The sequence below is a fragment of the Corythoichthys intestinalis genome, chromosome 4 (assembly GCF_030265065.1).
Source record: "Corythoichthys intestinalis isolate RoL2023-P3 chromosome 4, ASM3026506v1, whole genome shotgun sequence".
Classification (NCBI taxonomy): domain Eukaryota; kingdom Metazoa; phylum Chordata; class Actinopteri; order Syngnathiformes; family Syngnathidae; genus Corythoichthys; species Corythoichthys intestinalis.
Window position 1 is genome coordinate 36,067,563 of NC_080398.1, and position 22,797 is coordinate 36,090,359.

Here is a 22,797-nt window from a genome sequence, read left to right on the forward strand (position 1 = left end):
TAAAATGCGAAGACAAAATTAAATACCTTAGTGTTTCTTCAAACCAAGCATTATTGCCCTTTAATTTCACAAGGACCGTAAATGTATTTAAAAATAAATTAAAAATATCCTATATAAGTTTCAATTGGTATCAAAAAATGAATCAATGAGCTTTAACTAAGATTGGCTAATTTGCATAGCAAAAGTCCGCTAGCTTAAATGCTATAAAAGTTTTTTTGTTTTTTTTTACAATCCTCTTAACAAATTGTTCAAACACATATTACATAAACACATATACATAAATGTCACACACAGAATGGCTTGCTAAAATTTGCTTAAATATAATGTTCTGCGTAAAGGACATCAGCCAAAATTCGGCCCCCCACATTTTTACCACACCAAAGCTGGCCCCCTTTGCAAAAGTTTGGACACAGTTTTGTCGTGTCTACATACGCTTTCTTAGCTTACTCTGTGTACACATCTGCCATAAGTTGGCACTATGGTTGTAAAAATTAATCGATGTGGTTCAATAAATCGCCAATTGAAAATATTAGAGAGGCCTGTAATTGTCAACATGGATAAACCTCAACCATGAGAGACGGAAAGTGGAAAAAAAACCCTGAAAATCACATTGTTTGATTTTTAAAGAATGTATTTGCAAATCATGGTGGAAAATAAGTATTTGGTCAATACCAAAAGTTCATCTCAATAATTTGATATGTACCCTTTGTTGGCCGTAACGGAGGCAGAACGTTTTCTGTAACTCTTCACAAGCTTTTCACACACTGTTGCTGGTATTTTGGCCCATTCCTCCATGCAGATCTCCTCTAGAGCAATGATGTTTGTGGGCTGTTGTGGGGCAACACGGACTTTCAACTCCCTCCACAGATTTTCTATGGGGTTAAGATCTGGAGACTGGCTAGGCCACTCTAGGACCTTGAAATGCTTCTTATGAAGCCACTCCTTTGTTGCCCTGGCTGTGTGTTTGGGATCATTGTCATGCTGAAAGACCCAGTCACGTTTCATCTTTAATGCCTTTGCTAATGGAAGGATATTTTCACTCAAAATCTCTCGATACATGGCCCCATTCATTCTTTCCTTTACACATATCAGTCGTCCTAGTCCCTTTGCAGAAAAACAGCCCCAAAGCATGATATTTCCACCCCCATTCTTCACAGTGGGTATGGTGTTCTTCGGATGCAATTCAGTATTCTTTCTCCTCCAAACACAAGAACCTGTGTTTCTACCAAAAAGTTCTATTTTGGTTTCATCTGACCATAACACATTCTTCCAGTCCTCTTCTGGATCATCCAAATGCTCTCTAGCGAACCGCAGACGGGCCTGGACGTGTACTTTCTTCAGCAGGGGGACATGTCTGGCGGTGCAGGATTTGAGTCCCTGGCGGCGCATTGTGTTACTGATAGTAGCCTTTGTTACTGTGGTCCCAACTGTCTGTAGGTCATTCGCTAGGTCGCCCCGTGTGGTTCTGGGATTTTTGCTCACTGTTCTTGTTATCATTTTGATGCCATGGGGTGAGATCTTACATGGAGCCCCAGATGGAGGGAGATTATCAGTGGTCTTGTATTTCTTCCATTTTCTAATAATTGCTCCCACAGTTGATTTCTTTACACCAAGCGTTTTACCTATTGCAGATTCAGTCTTCCCAGCCTGGTGCATGTCTACAATTTTGTCTCCTGTGTCCTTCGACAGCTCTTTGGTCTTGGCCATAGTTGAGTTTGGAGTGTGACTGACTGAGGTTGTGGACATGTGTCGTTTATACCAATAATGAGTTACAACAGGTGCCATTAATACAGTTAACGAGTGGAGCCTTGTTACACCTCGTTAGACCTCGTTAAAAGAAGTTAGACCTCTTTGACAGCCAGAAATCTTGCTTGTTTGTAGGTGACCAAATACTTATTTTCCACTCTAATTTGGAAATAAATTCTTTAAAAATCAAACAATGTGATTTTTCTGTTTTTTTTTTTTTCCACATTCTGTCTCTCATGGTTGAGGTTTACCCATGTTGACAATTACAGGCCTCTAATCTTTTCAAGTAGAAGAACTTGCACAGTTGGTGGTTGACTAAATACTTATTTGCCCCACTGTATGTATATATTTTATACAATTTTACACAATTGAATATAATTTGATCAAAATGTAAAATGATCATAATTTCAATATGCCGTTTTGAAATAAATAAAGGTTCCACCAACTGTTATACACATCAAAACTGATTTGTATTTTTTTATTGCTTTAGGTACGTAAATTAGAACTAATTGAATTAAATGTCTACATAATTTTGTATTAAATTGATCGAAAGCCTTTGAATCGAATCGTTGCAGAATATCGCATCATTGTCCAAAGAATCGATGATGTATTATGAAATATTTACCACTCTCAAAAAGTTCCCCCCCTGCTCACCCCAATAAGTATTTTTCTAGATCCGCCCCTTCCCAGGGGTCCACGAACAGTTGCTAGGGGATCCAAAACATTACATCATTATGCCGTGACCTTTTATAGAGACCAGCAATTTTTTTAACATTAAAAGGAAGATTTTTTCCCAGCGTGTAAAGCTGTAATATTGGAAGAATCAAGTTGCATTTTGCGATCCATTTGTTAAAATTTCGCCATCTTTGTTCTTTAATGCTGCAGTTTTTTTCCCCTTGTTGTTTCCTCAGTTTCTGCGATCTGGTAAATTCTCTGCTTCATAAGACAGAAGACGCCACCCAGGATGTGAATCATCTCAGTGAGGGAATACTCGAGGTCTGTCCACTCACATTCCTGTCATTCTCAAATTGTTTTCAAATTGAATTTGGCCTCAATCATTATTAGACTTGGATTAGGCAGTACAGTGTTTCTGAATTTCTGCTCAGTATTCTGCTACTTCCCAGCTCTAGCTAAACAGATCTCTTCCAATTAAGAAACCTGTTTACAATAAGCATTACCATTAATAGTCATCACCTTTGTGATGACTCAGAGGAAGTATATATCTGTAACAAGAGGGCTCCAGACTAACATTTTTTACCAGGAGGACAGTCGCCCCTAATTTAACATTTTAGGGGCGCAAGCAGGAGATTCAGGAGCGCACAGTGTAAATCGACATTCAAAGTTTTCCTCTAATTTTCACTGTTTAGCCGATAAATACTCCCGTAATAAATGCATAAAAGTGCAGATGAATCTATACTTTACTTTCTATCAGTTTTGACATCAACCAGTATACTGCTTAGAAATTAAGTTAATGTGACAATGTTTTTTTAAGGAGAACCAGCTGTAATATGGATGCGGACTGTCCCATTCATGACAAAAAAAAAAAACATATGAAAAAGAAGTTTTAAAAATAATCGAAAGATAGTCATGGGTTTAAGTCAGGGGTCGAAAACCTTTGTGACCGACAGAGCCAAAACACCCAACATATTTTAAAAATGTGATTCCATGAGAGCAATACGGTGTGTGTGTGTGTGTTTTTTTTTTTTCAACATATTCTTTGTTCTCTCGACAGCTTGTCCGAGTCCGTTTGTGAGCACTGGTTCTTTCGTGAACCCATTTGAATGCATCACATGGGAGGAAGAGTGTGGTCACGCTCTGCTTTTCCAAGCAGTCGCCGAGTTGTGATTGAATTAAATATTGAGAAAATGACAAAGAAAGTCTAACATCATTACTTGGGATGTTACAATCGTTGCGAACTCACCACTTGGAAAATAACAAATAAAAACATGGTGTGGGGCCGTGTATATTTCCCGGAAGCGGAATCCACAGCCGGAGACCAGGTAGATTTGTGTGTAACAGTGACCGAGACAGGGGTGAGTCTCGCGTTCCTGGAAGTGGTAACAATTTGACAGTCCAAAAAGTCACAAAAGTGAAAGCAATAGCACACCTGTGTGACTAGGGTTACTACGTGGCTCCCTATCATGGCTTAATTTTCCCCTATGCATTTTTGATATGCTCCAATTCACTCTGCATGGAGTCAGGAGGGGCCAACCCCTCCTCTGACCTATCGGCGACCGCTTCACATATCGCCACCTTCTTTTTCTTCTGTTGTATTTTCCTTTGGCAAACCAGCTCGTTTCATTACTGCCAACTAGTGGATTTAACCGTGAAGGAGTTTGTCAGCCACAAAAACAAACAAAAAAACCCCTGCAATGTTACTGGTCATGCATGTGCGAGTTGATGGATAAAAATACTCGCACTGGCTCTAATTTTAGTCGAAAATGTGACCAACCCTAACCCTGAAAAATAAACACATGAAAACAGTAGACCGAGCTACCATCATAATTTTAGCAAGCTAATATGCTAATCTTTAGCTTTAAATGTTAATCACTACCTGGCGCAAATACCAAGTGCAAAAAACATAATTGGCCTATCAACATTAATTAATATTAGTTACTGATCACAGAACTTTTATATTGGAGGGTGGAGTTCCTTGTTACCTTTTCCAATGTTTCGTGAATATCTTTCAAGCAATTTAGAATAACCCATTTTTCTGGTAAAATTGTGATAGTTTTAACACTGATAATGCGCAACACTGCCTTCTGGTGGTCCAGATATAGCAAGTGTGATAACCGAAACATGGGACAACTAACCCAACTCTCCCCTACAAACGAAAGTAGGGGTGTGACAAAGTATCGGAATGGTGATATATCGTGATACTTTGTACCCCAAAATGTTATCGACATGCTGCTGCCAAGAATCTAGATATCGTTTTTAAAAGGTGTCAATGTTTAAAAAAATAAATAAAAAATAGGAACCGACAAGTTGTTATCAAAATCTTCCACCATAATACAACCCCTAGCAAAAAGTATGCAATCACCAGTCTCAGACGAGCACTCACTCAGACATTTTATCATGTAGAACAAACTCTGATAAAAACCTTGAAAAAATAATGATTAAGTTCAAAAGTGCAACTCTTTAGCATTCAGAAACACTAAAAGAAATGAACAGAAAACATTTTGGTGGTCAGTAAATGTTACTTTTATAGAGTAAGTGCAGGGAGATATATATGGAATCACTCCATTCTGAGGAAAAAAATATGGAATCATGAGAAACAAACAAAGAAATAGCCATCAAAACACATCTCTAGTATTTAGTAGCACCACCTCTGGCTTTTATGACAGCTTGCAATCTCTGAGACATGGATTTGATGAGTATTCTTTATTAATTTGGTGCCAACTCTCTTTGATTGCAGTTGCCAGATCATCCTTGCAGGTCTTGTTGTGGACCATTTTTTTGAATTTCCATCACAGGTTTTCAATAGCGTTGAGATCTGGGCTATTTGCAGGCCATGACATTGACTGGATGAGTCTTTCTCCGAGGAATGTTTTAACAGTTTTAGCTCTGTGGCATGATGCATTGTCATCTTGGAAAATGACAAACATATTTTCAATTGAACGGATAAGAAAGCTGTCTAAAATTTCAATGTAAACTTGTGCATTTATTGAAGATTTAACCACAGCCATCTCCCCAGTGCCTTGGCCTTACATGCAGCCCCATATAATCAAGGACTGGGGGAATTTTTATGTCTTTTTCAGGCAATCGTCTTTGTAAATCTCACTGGAACGACACCAAACAAAAGTTCTAGCATCATCACCTTGTCAAGAGTGGTGCTGTTTAAGTGAGACCTTAAATGGCCCAAAATTACTTAATTGCCTGGCATTGACTGCCACTGACAGCCATAGACGTTCAAGTTCATTAGCTGCCACCCTCCCAGTTCAAATGGATTGAACGTCTACTAGTTATAAACTAATTCCAATTCACACTAGAAGCTTGTTTTTCTCTTAATTAGTTGTTTGTAGAATATCCTAGAATTATTTCCTGACCAATGTATCGATAATCGTTGCATCGCCATATTGTCAGATCATCGTTATCGTGAGCTTTGTATCGCAAATCGTATCGTATCGTGAGGTACCAAGAGGTTCCCACTCCTAAACAAAAGGGTTATGCTTAACCCAGCACATAGAGCCATACTTGAGTGGTTGCTTGTCCAAGACGCTAAACAAGAAGTGCATACTGTAACCTATGAATGAAATAAAAAATAAAAAAAATCACAATTGAATGTAACTTTACTCTTACAATTTGAACTAGGCTGTGTAACCAAAGAGAAACAAATATATCTTAAATGGCTATCCAGCAGCCAGAATGCTCAGCGTATTAGTTTTTGTAGTCATTTATCTTTCCTTTAACAGTACGTATATGAGACCAACGAAAATGGCGACAAAGTGGTCCTCGGGAAAGGCACGTACGGGGTGGTGTATGCTGGCAGAGATGTAAGTAACCAAGTGCGCATCGCCATCAAGGAGATCCCAGAGAAGGACAGCACGTGAGTGGATTGTTTGTCGTTCAGCTTCACCTGTTAGTAAATGACCAAACACCTACCAACAAACCGATTCTGGACAGTTATTCCCAGCCCCTCCATGAGGAAATATGCCTACACAAGCGACTGAAGCACAGAAACATCGTCCAGTATCTGGGCTCTCTTAGTCAAGATGGTTTCATTAAGATCTTCATGGAAGAAGTACCAGGAGGTTTGTACACAAACCAGAGTTGATAAAAAATGTTGGATTTTTTTTCACATCGTTTCAATTTAGTGTCATAGCTCCCAAGATTATTTGTCATTCCTTCCCCGACAGGAAGCTTGTCATCTCTACTGCGCTCCAAGTGGGGTCCTCTAAAAGACAACGAGCCCACCATCATCTTCTACACCAAGCAGATCCTTGAGGGTCTACGATACCTTCATGACAATCAGATTGTTCACAGAGACATTAAGGCAAGCACTTTTAAATCAGCTTAATCCCTTTGTAATTGATATTCATGTGTAAAAACGTGTGATTTCCGCAGGGTGACAACGTCCTGATAAACACCTACAGTGGCGTTTTAAAGATCTCAGATTTCGGAACCTCCAAGAGGCTAGCGGGTATCAATCCCTGCACTGAGACTTTTGCTGGTAAGGTTCTTTGCTACAATGCAGACTCAAATGAGGTCTACAGTGCTGTGCTCACGTTTGGGCACTTTTACAAATCTTAAGTTCTGATTGATTACCTATCAATAGGAACTCTTCAGTATATGGCACCAGAGATTATAGACCAGGGCCCTCGGGGCTATGGGAAGCCAGCTGACATATGGTCCCTTGGGTGCACCATCATCGAAATGGCAACAGGCAAAACACCCTTTCATGAGCTGGGCAGTCCTCAGGCAGCCATGTTTAAGGTAAACACTTTTAGATTGTTGTGTTGCTGCTAATTATTTGTATTTTTAGCCACTGTTTAGCAACTGAGTAATAGGACATAACTATGACATTTTTTTCCCGTTCTAAAGGCTAATACTAGTATGGATATAAAGATTATGTATGGTATATTTGCTGCAACCAGGATGCTCTATTATGAAATATGTATATGACAAATGATCAATGAACATTAAATACAATTAACATATAGCGCAAGTGTTCACTTGTGGAATACTTCACTTACTACTACCATACTTTTCGCTCTATAAGGCGCACCTGACTAAGGGGCCACCCACCAAATTTGGCACGAAAACAGCAATTGTTCATACATAAGCCGCACTGGACTATAAGCGGTAGCTGTCCTCACTATATTTTGGGATATTTACACCAAAAGATAATAACCGGTAACACTATATTTGGCAGCGGCATCATCCGTCTGTCATAAAACCAAATGAACCACCATGAACACACACACACATACGCGCCAATATGGTATATGGGGACAAATTTCTCAAATATTGCTTCAAAAAGCTTAATTTGGCCATCCCTGCTCCCTTAGGACAGACAGTAATCCACCTGCTGTCAACATTGTTGTCGTCCCACATGCCTCCTAGCATGCATTACAACACTACAGATGTAAATAACAATCAAAACTAATGTTCTGTGGTAATTATTTCTTTAGACACTCTTCCAGTTGTTTCATTAATTGCTAGTTATGGTATTTTGGTATTTATTTGGCAGTGGTGCCATAAGACTGACATAAGACCATCATAATTATGACATGACACTGGCATGAGCATTTATGAATGCTTATGACAAATGTCATTTTGTGTCATCCGGCAAATTAGCTCACTTTTGAATGGATGTTAAAGATCCGAGCTGGACCTAAATGAAGTTAGTGAAACTTAATGACATCTGTCATAAGCATTCCTTAAAGCCCATTATAGTGTCATCTGTCATGCCATAATTATGATGGTCTTATGGTAGTCTTATGACACCGGTGTCTAATTAAGTGTTGCCTATTAACCCAAATAAATCAACAAATAAGTCGCACTGGACTATAAGCCGAAGGATTCAAAATGAGGGAAAAAAGTAGCGTCTTATAGTCCTGAAATTACGGTGATTTACTTTGGGTATTCATCTTTCCGTTGCTTTTATAAGTTTAATAAATGTTAGGAAGCCTTCATAATTTTGTGTACTGCAACAAGGATGTACTTTGATGAAAAACAGTTGCCTGTATATTGAAATATATGATTATTTCTAATATTAATATTACAAATTGTATGATTAATATTCTGAGTGTGACAATTGTTTTCTTTTGTGAACATGTGTTTTCTAAATTTTTCTAGTGTAGATACCTGACATGTATATGTTGTGTATGTATATAGAAGTGTACAGTCCCTGACAAAAGTCTTGTCGCTTATCCATTTTGTAGAAACAATTGTAACAATAATAACCTGACTTTTAATTATTCAGTTGGTTTCAGAAATGGCTCATATGAAAGCTAAGACCCTCCCAAATGATGTTGAATGCACAAAAATAATATTTGTTCCACTGAAAAAAGATTTATCATTTAATGAAGACATAAAGGTCAAATTTTGGCAAGACAAAGGTTTTGTCGCCTACAGAAAGTAGTGTGAAAATTGAGCAAAAAATGTACTTCAAATACAAAAATATGTTACATAACATAAGTGAATTAAGTAGTGGTGCTGTGAGATCCAAATTTTAATATTTTGTATGACTTCCATGGGTTTGAAGGATTGCATCCACGCGGTTCGGCAAGGATTCATACAATTTATTGATGAAGTCATCAGGAACATCAAAGAAAGCAGTCTTGCATGCCTCCCAGAGTTCATCAACATTGTTGGGTTTTGTCTTCATGCTTCGTCGTTCATCCTGTTCATGTCTGGTGACTGGGCCGGCCAGTCCTGGAGGATCTTGATCTTCTTTGCCTTGGGGAACTTTGAGGTAGAGATTGAAGTATGCGATGGAGCACCATCCTGCTGCAGAATTTGTCCCTTTTTAGGGTTAGGAATGTAAGAGGCAGCTAAGATTTGTTGATATTTCATACTATTTATGTTGCCTTCCACCCTGCAGATCTCTCGCACACCCCCATACTGGATGTAACCCCAGACCATGATTTTGCCACCACCAAACTTCACTTTTTTATGAGTAAATCTCGGATGCATGCGGGTTCCAGTAGGTCTCCTGCAATATTTGCGGAGACTGAGGTGTAATTCAATGGAAGATTCATTTGAAAAATCCACCTTTTGCCACAAAGCAGTGAAATTTGGTGGTGGCAAAATCATGGTTTGGGGTTACACCCAGTATGGGGGTGTGCGAGAGATCTGCAGCGTGGAAGCCAAAATAAATAGTAAGTAATCGGGGCCTCCAATTTTCTTTCAAGTCTTTTGTACTTTTTTCCGGTACTGAAATTGGTCTTAAATTGTAATAATTATGGCCTTTGAAAACGTTTTAAAGTCTTAAATATGGCTTGTTGAAACCTGCAGAGACCCTGAAAAAACGGCTAAATATACCAATGAACCGAATTACGAATGCATTACCTCAAACAAAAACTTACCTAATGTTGGTCTTAACAGGGAGCAGCTGGATTCAGCCATGTGAAATGAATTAGGTCATATTCACTGTTGCCACTAGAGCGCAGTGTGTCCACCCAAGTCAATAACACTAAATGCAAACACTTTCTAAACAAACTATTACAACGCCACTTTAATTAAACGAATACTCGAAGCAGCAAAATATATTTCTAATCTTTTTTGTAATAGGATTACTCGAGTTAATCGATTAATCGTTGCAGCACTAGTGTCTAAAGTCTTTTATGATGCTCCTTGCATTTCCTAGGCACTGAATGTTGTAGATGGTGAACGAGGGAGGAAAGGGGCAGTACTTTTGTGCTGTTTTGATCACCCAATGTGGTAATTTAGATCACATACAGTACATAAATCTAAATATTTTATATTGAAACATTTTGCTTTTGCTATTGTACTTGCCTACGACAGCACAATCAAGTATGTATTGCTGTTGGACAATTATATGCACATATGTTTCTAGGTTGGAATGTTCAAGATCCACCCCAAAGTTCCAGAGAGCATGTCAGTAGAGGCCAAGAGCTTCATCATGAACTGTTTTGAGCCCAACCCAGATGATCGTGCCACGGCCGCCGACCTGCTCCGGGACGCCTTTCTTTCATTGTCCTCCAGAAAAAAGCCCAGGGCACCAGATTGTGACTCTGAAGACGCCTCTGCTGGTAGGTTCACTTTCATGAACTTACTAACTTGTCAGAGTATAATTAATATTTTTGCTACATTTTCCAGGTGACTACCAACGCAGCCTTTCTGTGCCAGTCTCCATCCTGGTGGAGGACACGGACTCCTATTCGGATTCAATCGACCTGTCCTGCTCGCTGGACTTCAGGAGGACACAATCCGTGTTTAGAGCTAACCACATTTCCGAAAGCCCGCCCGGCAACGGACGATTCCTCCCGTGAGTTAAGTACAATTTTGTGAGAAAAGTGTTTTTTAAATTCTCTTTTTGGTCCTTTTTCAGAGTACCTGAGGACTCAGCTCTGGACATGAGCAGCCCGGCGTCCACAGATGAGAACATGGGCATGTTCCTGCTGAGGAAGGACAGTGAGAGGAGGGCCACATTGCACCGAGTGCTCACTGACTATATCGCCAAGGTGGTGGATAACATACAGGAAGCTTTGCCGCAGGTACGTGTAGCTAGCTTGTGGGCGCAGTTATGCTTAGCTAAAATCCTCCTTAGCGATTGTTATCATCTCCTTTAACAGTTTGAGAGGTCGTCACTGACATCAGACCACATCACTGAGCTGGTTTGCTGCCTGCGGGCCAACATCTGCTCACCAGATCGCAAGCGTCTGACCAGCAGCCTTCGGGACCTTCGAGCGTCATTGATCTCTTCCGCCGTACCTCTGAACGGCCTGCAGGCGGTGCTGTTTGGCTTTCAGGATGCTGTAAGTCGGCCTGATTGTGTGGGGAAGCTTTAAGGTGCTGTTTTGTCTCTTTGATTGTCTTTTGCTTTGTGCAGGTGAAGAAAGTCCTGCGGCAACAGCAGGTGAAGCCTCACTGGATGTTCGCACTTGATAATCTGCTAAGACAAGCCGTGCAGGATGCCATCACTGTGCTTCTTCCTGGTTAGAACTCTCTGATTAGTGCCAACACTGCTACAGTTCTGCTCAACTATGGTATTGCTCTTCAGAACTGAAGCTCCAGCTGCAGTCGTCATTTGAGACAGAAGACAGCACTCCCGAGGAGCCCTCGGCAGACGCAAACGGCTTCCATAAGGAGGCGGAGACACCGCAAAGTCGACAACCTGAGCCGCTCGCCCAGATTTTGGTGCCACCCAGCCCTACGGATGCCGTTCTAGACAGCAACTGCCCACTCAGTAATGAACTGAGGGACCTCCGATTAGAAACCAGAAGGTAGATCTCTGCAGACCACAATTTTATGTTGCATGTGATGTCAATCAGAATTTCATTTTGTGTGCTTTTGTGTTTGAGGCTGTTGAGATTACTGAGTGACAAGGAGAGAGAGTACCAGGACCTACTGAGGACTACAGTCCAGAGGAAACAGGATGACATAGATGCTCTCAGGGGTGACATTCCAGGTATAACATTTGTTTGAATACTAATTCATATTTAGATTATCCAAAACTATATGAAACTCTTAGGACATGGTGGATACTAACATACATTAATATTTGTGTCACTTGTTTGGAAGTTGGCAATAAGTTTAACATTTGTATTTTTTAAAAAATATATAAATACTATACATTAATTAGTCCTAGATATTTCGTATTTATTCAAATGTATTTACTGTAATTTTTGGACTATTAGCCACTACTTTTTTCCCTCATTTTGAATCCTGTGGTTTATAGTCCAATGCGGATTATTTCTCGATGTCTTTGGGTTAATAGGTAACACTTAATTTGACAGCGGTGTCATAAGTCTGTCGTAAATTATGACATGACACTGTCATGGGCATTAATGAATGTTTATGACAGATGTCATTAAGTGTCATCTGGAAAATGTTGTCAGTAACTCCATTTATGTCCAGCTCGGATCTTTCACATCCATTCAAAACTGAGATTATGTGCCAAAATAAAAGCATGCATCACAAAACAAAAGTCAACATTTAAAAAAACACGACAAGACGCAGGCATCGTAAAGTCAAAATCGTGTAAATCGGGTATGTCATAACCCGGGGATTACCTGTACATGTAATTCCACAGACTCCACCATCAGTTTACAAGACAGGTCCCACAGACATTGCGCCACGCCTTCCCATTGGGGGCCGATCCAGTCAGAGCGTTGAGTTGGCTTTCACTGTAATAAACTTTAACACACGCTGCGTTCTACTGCCGGATTTGGGTGGAAACAGGACTAAGGTTTTACTGCATACAAGCTGGCAGGAGTGTCTCAAGTGTGATTTGGTTGAGGATTCCAGGTAATTATTATAATAAATAGCACTATGTACTGTATGCAATTTGAAATGTTGTGAAAAAAATCATTGGATAAAATTTGTGTAACTTTGGCTTGAAATATTTACGTAAATTGAATGATGACTGCCCGTTTTTTGCTTTTAACCAAGAAGCTAGACCAGGGGTCCCCAAACTACTATGTGTTATATTATATTATATTATATTATTATTATATTATTATTATTTTATTTACTTTTGTTCCGTGAAGAATCCAGAAAGGGTTATTTGATTGTGGCTTTCTGAAAAACAATAAATTTTTACATTTAGGCACTCCTGCAATTGTCACACTTTTTCTATTACAAACTGACCCGGCCCCTCATCAGAGAAGGGAAAAGTTATGTGGCCCTCAGAGGAAAAAGTTTGGGGACCCCTTCTCTAGACTGTTTTACGTTCCTATCTATAGAAATTCTGCGATTTAAGCATTTATTTACAAGAATTTTCAACTTAAAAAGCTCTTTGTTTCGTGACAGCCGCCATGTTGGATTGATTACACAATTTATGTAAAATGAACGATAACTGCCCGTTTTTTTTTTCTTGACTATTTTACGTTCATATCTATAGAAATCCCATGATTTAAAAATTTATTTACACAAATTTTCAACTTAAAAAGCTTTGTTTTGTGACTGCTGACGTGTTGGATTTTGTATCTCCACACATGACACTTAAGTTGCTATTTCTGGCAAAAACTTATTTTATGTATTTTTCGGACTATAAGTCGCACCTGAGTATAAGTCGCACCAGCCATAAAATGCCAAGCGAAGAGGATTAAAACATATACAGTAGGGAGAACAAGTATTTGATACACAGTGTATCAAATACTTGTTCTCCCCACTGTATAAGTCGCACCGGAGTATAAGTCGCATTTTGGGGGGAAATTTACTTGATAAAATCCAACACATAGAACAGATATGTCATCTTGAAAGGCAATTTAAAATACAAATACAATAGAGAACAACATGCTGAATAAGTGTACAGTATGATAATGTTACATGATGCATGAGCAACAAAATGCGAACGTGGCCAGTATGTTAACGTAACATAACTATTAAGAGTTATTCAGATAAATATAGCACAAAGAACATGCTAACAAGTTTACCAAACTATCATTGTCACTCCAAAACACCAAAATAACATGTGAAATTATATAATAATGTATTAATGAATTCAATAAATTATTTAATAATGTATTGATAATATCACACATAAATCGCTCCGGAGTATAAGTCGCTCTCCCACCCAAACTATTAAAAAAACTGCGACTTATAGTCCAAAAAATACGGTAAGTTAGATATTGCTATGGATCCTGAAAAGGTGATTATCTCTCCATTTGGGGATTTTTGTGCATCTAGCGTGAAATCTGAGAATTTTATAGCCGTTTTAAGTTTAGTTATACTTATATAAAAATAATCAGGATTTTATAATGGAACGACTTTGACTTTTGCTCATGGGGACTAATATATGCCTAAGGGAGGTGCCTGTTTTTGTTTTAGGTCACTAGTGGGTTTGGTTTTGAAAATATTTGGATTGTAAGTTTTTTTTATAATAGCCCCCCTACGGATTAGCCCCGTGTCTAGTCAACTGATAGTGAAGTCTATGGCAATTCATACATTTTTTCCATTATATATCATTTCATACATTTTATTGTTTGTTGTGCCATTTTTAATTTTTCAAAGTGCCTTAACATACTTCCATCTGTTGGACAGAAGTGCAAATCAGACTAATTCCATGCTTTATTTCTCATTAGCCTAAAAGATAAGCTATTTGTGTCATATTTGTTTGACCTAGGCGGAGGGCCACACTTTATTAGTGTGTGTCAGTCAAGCCCAGATGCTCCTCAGCTCGGGGCTTCGGGTTTCTGCCCAACCGGTTTTCTATCATCCTGGCTCATGACTAGTCAACCTTTTTTATCACCGGTACATGATTGATTTGGGTCATGTTTGTGTGCATAGATGGTGGGTCGACTCCGCAGAAAAGCCATGACCCTGACGTGAAGGACATGGTAGCTTGGCTGGAGACCATCCCAGTTGACCAGCACACTGTTGACAAGGTAATTCGACTTGTTTGAATCCCGCGTTGTCTATTAGCTATTTATTACCAGTGTGCGTCATTTGTGTTTTTTTTTTTTTGTAGTTGCTTGCACACGAGTTCACTTTGGACTGTCTTCTGCACATGGCCTGCAGGGACGACTTGATGTACTGTGGAATAAAGTGAGTGGATGAATCAGAGGATGAAAACTATGAGTATTGACAACATTTCTCACAAAATAAGGCTTTATCCTGCAGGCATTTTAAGTACCTGTGACACCATAAAAAAAAATCTTAAATAGCATTACTATTGGAAGGAAAATCATATTTTGAGACAATTCGACTATATACAACAATTGGCAAAGCACAGATGACGAGAATGAGTCTTTTAATCTGCCGTTTAGTCCTGCCTGTCATTATCGCGCTCTGGCGCTTCCACCTGGGTGATGACGTCAGCGGAGTAGTGATTTCAAAATTCAGCCCAATGGAGAAGGAAGCGTTTTTCAGCGATTCTGATTTAAGTGGGGATCTTTCAAGTGATATTGTCGATCTAGAGGAAGCCTGTGGTATACAGCTATATTTGTTTGAGTCATATTTGGAGGATGAGGAAGATTCATCACAACAACAAACGGGGTGATGACTACAGCATACTGTAAAATATCATCGTTTTTCTCTCTGCTCCAATATTTCTACAGGATATTCTATGGCTCTAAGTATTTTCCCCGATTGCTAAATAGATTGTATGGTCATGATAAATAACAGTCTTGTGCTAAATAGAATATAAAATATTAAAAATGTATTAATTCAGGGCTAAATTACCACGTAATTGTCAAAACTGCCGACTTCATAAATCTCCAAAACGGTATTTTATGCCACTGGAGTTAGTGCGGCTATTGTCATTTCCCTCCCGGCGACTCAGAGATGGAGGAACGAGCGTAAACAAAAGAGGAAGCGTAAGAGCTAGGCTACATGCTAATCAGAAGTGATTCCAAGTCTCTTTTTCCCCTTTCGAAAACGAAAAATCACACAAAACTCATGTCACACACGGCGGTGAAGGTGACAGCCTTTACCGATCGGCCACCCCCTGGGGGCGAGCAAGTTTTGGCTCGTTGTTCAGCTGAAGCCCCACCAGGCAGGTAGTGCTCGCCGACGGGGAGGGGAATGAACTTTAAAAAATGGCGCATTCTCGGTAGACAAACCGGCCGACGTCGGAGCGCCTAGCTGCCTGAGCTTAAGCCGATTATAGCGCTCTTTAGGCGGGCATGGGATGTGGACCAAGAGAGTGGAAGTCTGGACACAATCGAGAACCGAAGATGAGAGCGGGGGGCCCCCCGAGCCCAAGTCGAGGATAGTGCTCTCTCGGCGGGCGCCCGAAGAGGACCGAGGGGGGTGGAAGTCTGGATACAATCGAGAACCGGAGATGAGAGCGTGGGGCTCCACGAGCCCAAGCTGAGGATAGTGCTCTCTCGGCGGGCACATGAAGAGGATAGAGAGGGGTGGAAGTCTCTACACAATTGAGAACCTCAGACGAGAGCGCGTGGCTTCCCGAGCACGGACGCTCATCGGCCGGCGACCATGGTGTGCGACAAGCCGCCGGTCGAGTGGCCTTCTCGGTGGACAGGGAGCATTGTCACCCACAAAATGAAAGCCGCCCTCCTAAATAAAACGTTTGCCATGATCCCAGTATTTGACATAACATAAAACACGTATCTTCCTGAAGTCATACGTCAAAGTGGTTGCTCCATTGTCATACTTGTTTTACCTTAAGATCTTTTGGAAACCAAAAAAGCCTCACACCACTCTTCCTGGTGTAGCAACAAAAGGCTGCAGTACATTGGGCTGGCGTGACGCAAAAAAATAAACGAATTAATCCACAAAATCAGCTGAATCCGCAGTCCTTCTGCATACTGTAGTAATGGCTGTATTGTGAAAATGATTAGTCCGCTGACGTCACATTTGCGACCTTCCTCAATTCAGACTCTGGCCGAAAGTCACTCATTTTCATGGCGCGGGATATAAAAAATTCAATAAATATATTGATTGTTTCCACACACATCCAAGCGGTCCATTTCATTCAGGAGAATAAAATTTCTCACATTTCTGCATAAAAACACCATCAAATGTGATCTAATCTTTGTCAGAATCACACAGATAAAAAAACAGCGTGTGCTTTAACTAAAACCACCCAAACATATATGGGTTTTTTCATATTTTAATAAGGATAGTATGCAAACAATAATAGAAGGGGGAGATAAGTAATTGAACCATTACATTTAATATTTTGTAGGGCTGTCAAACGATTAAAATTTTGAATCAAGTTCATTAGAGCTTAAAAATTAATTAATCGTAATTAATCGCAATTCAAACCATCTATAAAATATGCTATATTTTTCTGTAAATTATTGTTGGTATGGAAAGATAAGACACAAGACGGATATATACATTCAACATACGGTACATAAGTACTGTATTTGTTTATTATAACAATAAATCAACAAGATGGCATTAACATTATTAACATTCTCTTAAAGCGATCCATGGATAGAAGACTTGTAGTTCGTAAAAGATAAATGTTAGTACAAGTTATATAAAATTTTATATTAAAACCCCTCTTAATGTTTTCGTTTAATTAAAAATTGTAAAATTTTCAATCAAAAAATAAACTAGTAGCTCGCCATTGTTGATGTCAATAATTACACCATGCTCACTCATCGTGCTTAAACCCATAAAATCATTTGGACCCAAGCGCCAGCAGAGGGCACCAAACACCAAAAAACAAGTAACAAGCGGACATTACACTGCTGTCATTTTAATCTGTTTGAGCGGGGCATGTGCGTTAATGGAGTCAAATATTTTAACGTGATTCATTTAGAAAATCAATTAACGCCCGCTAACGCGATAATTTTGATAGCCCTAATATTTTGTGAAGGAGTAACTTCAACCAGACGCTTCCTATAGCTGCAGATCAGTTTGGCACGTCAATCAGGACTAATCTTGGCCCATTTTTCCCCCTTCTGTCATTGTTTGCATGCTATCCTCATTAAAATATGAAAACCTATAAACGTTAGGGTGGTTTTAGTTAAACCAGACGCTGTATTTTCATCTGTGATTTTGACAAAGATCAGATTTGATGGTGATTTTATGCAGAAATGTGAGAAATTCCAAAAGGTTCAGATACCTTTTCATACTACTGTATGAAATAAACATGCTTTTTTTGTGTTACAGGTACTTTAAAGTTACATTTCACTCCTAAAATGACATTCTTTTTTTCATTAATGTGACTTTTTGTGTTTCAGAGGAGGCATGCTGTGTCGCATGTGGGCGGCCATTACCGCCTATAGGAAGTCACAGCCTTCCAACACCCTTGATAAAGCTCAACTTTGACTCCAGTGCTTTAGTGGACAGGCTGGACCTGTTTCAGGCGCTCCCACGGTTATTCAGTTTTCTTTCCTTCTCTACTGGAAATGCTTATGTAAATATGTAATAAGTCTCAGGTTTTTTTTTATACTACGTACACTTCACTGTTGACTTAAACTCTTACCAAAGGGATGAACTACAAGTTATTACTGCGTTGGGTGGAAGCTAATAAACAAGTAACATGTGCTTGGTTATGTATTATCTGTTCAAAATCTTCCCAGAAAGGGACGAGCCCCACAATAATTTGGATTTAATTCCATTAACATGATGATATTCATGCTCCTTTTGTTTTAGAATGTGCTTTCTGCAAAATTCCGACCTTATTTTGGTGATATTTGATCTTCTAAGCACAGTGTTTCAGGGGGGTTGTCAGTCTGAAGGATTTTTGCAGGATTGGGGACACCACATTGGGACCCCCCACCCCAATAAGGGATTAGCAACATCACTCCATATCCACATCAGCTCACATAACAGCAGTCATCGCATTGTTTTGCACTATCACTTTCTTACACTGTGCTCTCATAGGTTATATTGGTGTAATCAGTTTGTTATGCTGAATTATTCCTTTGCATACTGTAACCAAGGATTCCGAATGCACCCTACCTAGAGTATACGTCAAGCTATAAAAAATATCTGTCTTTTAACGTGTTTAGTTCGCAGATCAAAAATTAATTTAAAAAAGTAGTACATCATATACTGTACATTTTTTACTATACATCGTACAACAATTTGTCAGCGTTACTTGTGAGATATTTACAGTGCATTTAATCCTACTGAGTTGAATTAAAACCACTAATCTGTTTGTGCGTACGCGTATTAGTGACCTAGAGAGACTTATCTTTTGTTTATAACATGTTAGAATCATCATCATACTAAAATTCATCGAAATATGCCTTTTTACTCTTAAAATATCAATCGCACGGTTGTCAAATTTGGTGAGTCTTGGGAAGAGGAACAAGTTAATATTTTGGCAATTGGACAAGAAATAGCCTCAAATTGTCACGTGGTGTCACCATCGACACAGGAGCCAACTGGTCCCCATTCATCGAAAGAACAATGTTAGATTATGGCCTCAAATTATTCAAAACCGCTAAAAATTTGATGGCTAGTGAACAGGCAAGCCAGGCAGTTGTATCCTCCCAAACAATTAAAACTAAATGCAACACTTTCAAAATAATCCATAACAATGCCACTCTGATTAAACGAATCATCGAAGCAGCAAAATTGAATTCGAAGCTTTTTTCTAATCAAATTACTTGGATTAATCGCTGTAGCACTAATTTATATGGAAAACGCGTCTCTACCTTCGGAATTTTCAGTTTACGAAACTACTTCTGGAACCAATTAATTTCATAAGTAGAGGTACCACTGTATACTTTTTGCCGACAGTTTTGGTGTGGTCTTACACATTGTTTACTTATTTATTGTGCATTTATATGTGCAAAAAACAAATTCTTGAAGTGTGCTGGGGTGGCGTAGGTGTCCCAACAATTCCTTGCTTGGAGCCCCAACAGACCCTAGCAACACCACTGGATGGGTTGTCATGTTATCCTACTCACAGGTGTCAGGGCTATAAATTTACAGTGGTATGAAAGAGTGAATAACCATTTTGGAATTTCTCACATTTCTGCATAAAATCATCAAATGTGAGCTGATCTTTGTCAAAATCACACAGATGAAAAAACAGTGTCTGCTTTAACTAAAACCAACCAAACATTTATAGGATTTCATATTTTAATGAGGATAGTATGCAAACAATGACGGGGGAAAAATACGTAAGTGAACCATCACATTTGATATTTTGTGGTCCCCCATTTGTCAGACCGAGACAACGAGGTGGACTCAGTTGAGGAGTTTCGGACAAAAAAGCTTTTATTTTGAAAACAGGTTCTTCCGCTTGCATGCGGGGATGAGAAAAAGTACAAACAGAAAGCACTCCAACGGAGGAATGACTCAGAATGACTAGAATCAAAATAAGGTTTCAAACACAAAGCACTCCAAAAGGGAGATGAGGCAAAAACATAAAGCGCTCCTGATAAAGGAAAAAGTCAAGCTGGCTAGGACCAAAAATTACAAAAACAAAGCGCTCCAAATGGAGGATAATGCACAGAATAACTATGATACAGTAGCTATGGCGAGAGGCTGACGTGACTGATCTTAGATGAAAGACACTTCTGCACACGTCAATGGAAACTAAGGCAATATATACACAGGGGGTAATGGGGAACAGGTGGAAACAATAGGTGATTAGGTGACCAGAGGAAGCGCAAGTACGCAGACACGAGGAGGGTGAAGCCTTCAAAATAAAACAGGAAATGACATGACATGACACCCTTTGGCAGCAATAAATTAAATCAGACGCTTCCTACAGCTTCAGATCAGTCTGGCACATCGATCAGGACTCATCTTGGCCCATTCTTCTGTACAAAACAGCTGTGGTTCAGTCAAATTCATGGGATGTCTGTCATGAATCGCTGTCTTTAGGTCATGCCACAGCATCTCAATGGGGTTCAAGTCTAGGCTTTGACTAGGCCACTCCAAAACATGAATTTTGTTCTTCTGAAACCATTCTGAAGTTGATTTACTTCTGTGTTTTGGGTCATTGTCTTCCTGCAGCATCCATCTTCTTTTTAGCTTCAACTGTCTGACAGACGGCCTCAGTTTTTCCTACAAAACATCCTGATAAACTTTCGATTTCATTCTTCCATTAATGATTGCAAGTTGTCCAAACCTTGAGGCAGCAAAACAGCCCCAAATCATGATGCTCCCCCCACCATGCTTCACGGTGGGGATGAGGTGTTGATGTTGGTGAGCTGTTCTATTTCTCCTCCACTCATGACGTTGTGTGTTACTCCCAAACAATTTAACCTTGGTTTCCTCAGTCCACAAAATATTTTGTCAAAACTTCTGTGGAGTGTCCAAGTGCCTTTTTGCGAACATTAAACGGGCAGCAATGTTTTTTTAGACAGCAGTGGCTTCCTTCGTGGAGTCCTCCCATGAACACCATTTTTGGCCTTTGTTTTACATATAGTTGATGTGTGAACAGAGATATTGGACTGTGCCAGTGATTTCTGTAAGTCTTTAGCAGACATTCTAGGGTTCTTTTTTACCTCTCTGAGTATTCTGCGCTGAACTCTTGGCGTCATCTTTGGTGGACGGCCACTCCTCGGGAAAGAAGCAACAGTGCCAGACTTTCTCCATTTGTAGACAACTTCTCTGACTGTCGACTGATGAACATCCAGAGTTTTAGAGACTTTCCCAGCTTCATACAAATCAACAATCCTTGATCGCAGGTCTTCAGACAGCTCTTTTGACCGAGCCATGATGCACTTCAGACAATGCTTCTCATCAAGACAATTCTTACCAGGTGTTTGTTTTATAGTGGGCAGGGCAGCTTTAAGGAACTCATCGGTGATTGGGCACACACCTGACTTAAATTGTTTGGTAAAAATCGGTTTCAATTGCTTTTTAAGTCTTCTTAGGCAGAAGGTTTCCTGACTATCTTCACTATGCTATCTTCGTTAAAATATGAAAACCTATAAATGTTTGGGTGGTTTTAGTTAGAGTAGACACTTTTTTTCATCTGTGTGATTTTGACAAAGATCAGATCACATTTGATGGTGATTTTATGCAGAAATCTGGGAAATTCCAAAAGGTTCAGATACTTTTTCATACCATTGTTACTAGCGCAGAACATCAATTTTGATTGTTATTTACATTTGCAGCACTGCCATGCTTCCTAGGAGGCATGTTGGACAACAACAGTGTTGACAGCAGGTGGCAGCAGAGGTTGACTGTCTCCACCAAGGGAGCAGTGATGGCCAAATGAAGCTTCTTGAAGCAATTACTGTAAAGCTTCATGGCGGTTCATTTGATTTTATGACAGTCGTGTGATGCCCCTGTCAAATAGGTCTGACCAGTTATTATCTTTATCATAATAGAGTGGGTCCAGTGCGGCTTATTAATGAACAAATGCCATTTTCGTGTCAAATTTGGTGGGTGGCTGCTTGATTCTTACCAGGTGAGTTTTTTATAGTGGGCAGGGCAGCTTTAAACCACTCATCAGTGATTGGGCACACACCTGACTTAAAATGTTTGGTAAAAATTGGTTTAAATTGCTCTTTAAGTCTCCTTAGGCAGAGGGTTCACTTCCTTATTTTCCCGCCTTCTGTCACTGTTTGCATGCTATCCTCATTGAAATATGAAAACTTTATAGGTTTTAATGTGTAAATGTTTGGGTGGTTTTAGTTGAAGTAGACACTGTTTTTTTCATCTGTGTGTTTTTGACAAAGATCCGATCACATATGATGGTGATTTTATGCAGAAATGTGGGAAATTCCAAAAGGTTCAGATATTTTTTCATACCATTGTATTTTGTGTGAGGCCATAATGCTGCGGCCGAGGGGGCGGGACTGAATAATAAAAAACTTTTGGGGTCACAAGTTGCAACTTTGCAACAATAGGAAAATACAGGTCTCAAGTTCAAAACAGTTGTGAACCAATGCTTTAGCATGCATTCTTGATAGGGTACATTTCAAGGATATGATGTATCCAATTTAATCAGATTTTAGGTGGAAATCAGCCCTTGTATGGTTTGTTGCACTTTTTTGGGGGGTTACTTTTTTGGAAGTACCCCAATAG

General features: G+C 39.5%; 1 protein-coding gene across 1 annotated transcript in view; it reads left to right on the top strand.

Annotated features, from left to right (window-relative positions):
- Positions 1–19,558, top strand: part of si:ch211-1i11.3 (mitogen-activated protein kinase kinase kinase 5) — a 38,428-nt gene extending 18,870 nt beyond the window's left edge. Inside the window, exons 13-28 of the mRNA XM_057835152.1 lie at positions 2,658–2,742; positions 6,159–6,292; positions 6,370–6,497; positions 6,603–6,739; positions 6,811–6,916; positions 7,022–7,179; positions 10,268–10,463; positions 10,531–10,699; positions 10,763–10,928; positions 11,007–11,189; positions 11,264–11,369; positions 11,435–11,657; positions 11,736–11,842; positions 14,665–14,762; positions 14,846–14,922; positions 18,036–19,558. Of these exons, the coding sequence (XP_057691135.1) occupies positions 2,658–2,742; positions 6,159–6,292; positions 6,370–6,497; positions 6,603–6,739; positions 6,811–6,916; positions 7,022–7,179; positions 10,268–10,463; positions 10,531–10,699; positions 10,763–10,928; positions 11,007–11,189; positions 11,264–11,369; positions 11,435–11,657; positions 11,736–11,842; positions 14,665–14,762; positions 14,846–14,922; positions 18,036–18,123 (2,161 nt within the window). The 3' untranslated portion in view covers positions 18,124–19,558. The remainder of the gene's footprint in view (positions 1–2,657; positions 2,743–6,158; positions 6,293–6,369; positions 6,498–6,602; positions 6,740–6,810; positions 6,917–7,021; positions 7,180–10,267; positions 10,464–10,530; positions 10,700–10,762; positions 10,929–11,006; positions 11,190–11,263; positions 11,370–11,434; positions 11,658–11,735; positions 11,843–14,664; positions 14,763–14,845; positions 14,923–18,035) is intronic.
- The last annotated feature ends 3,239 nt before the right edge of the window (positions 19,559–22,797 follow it).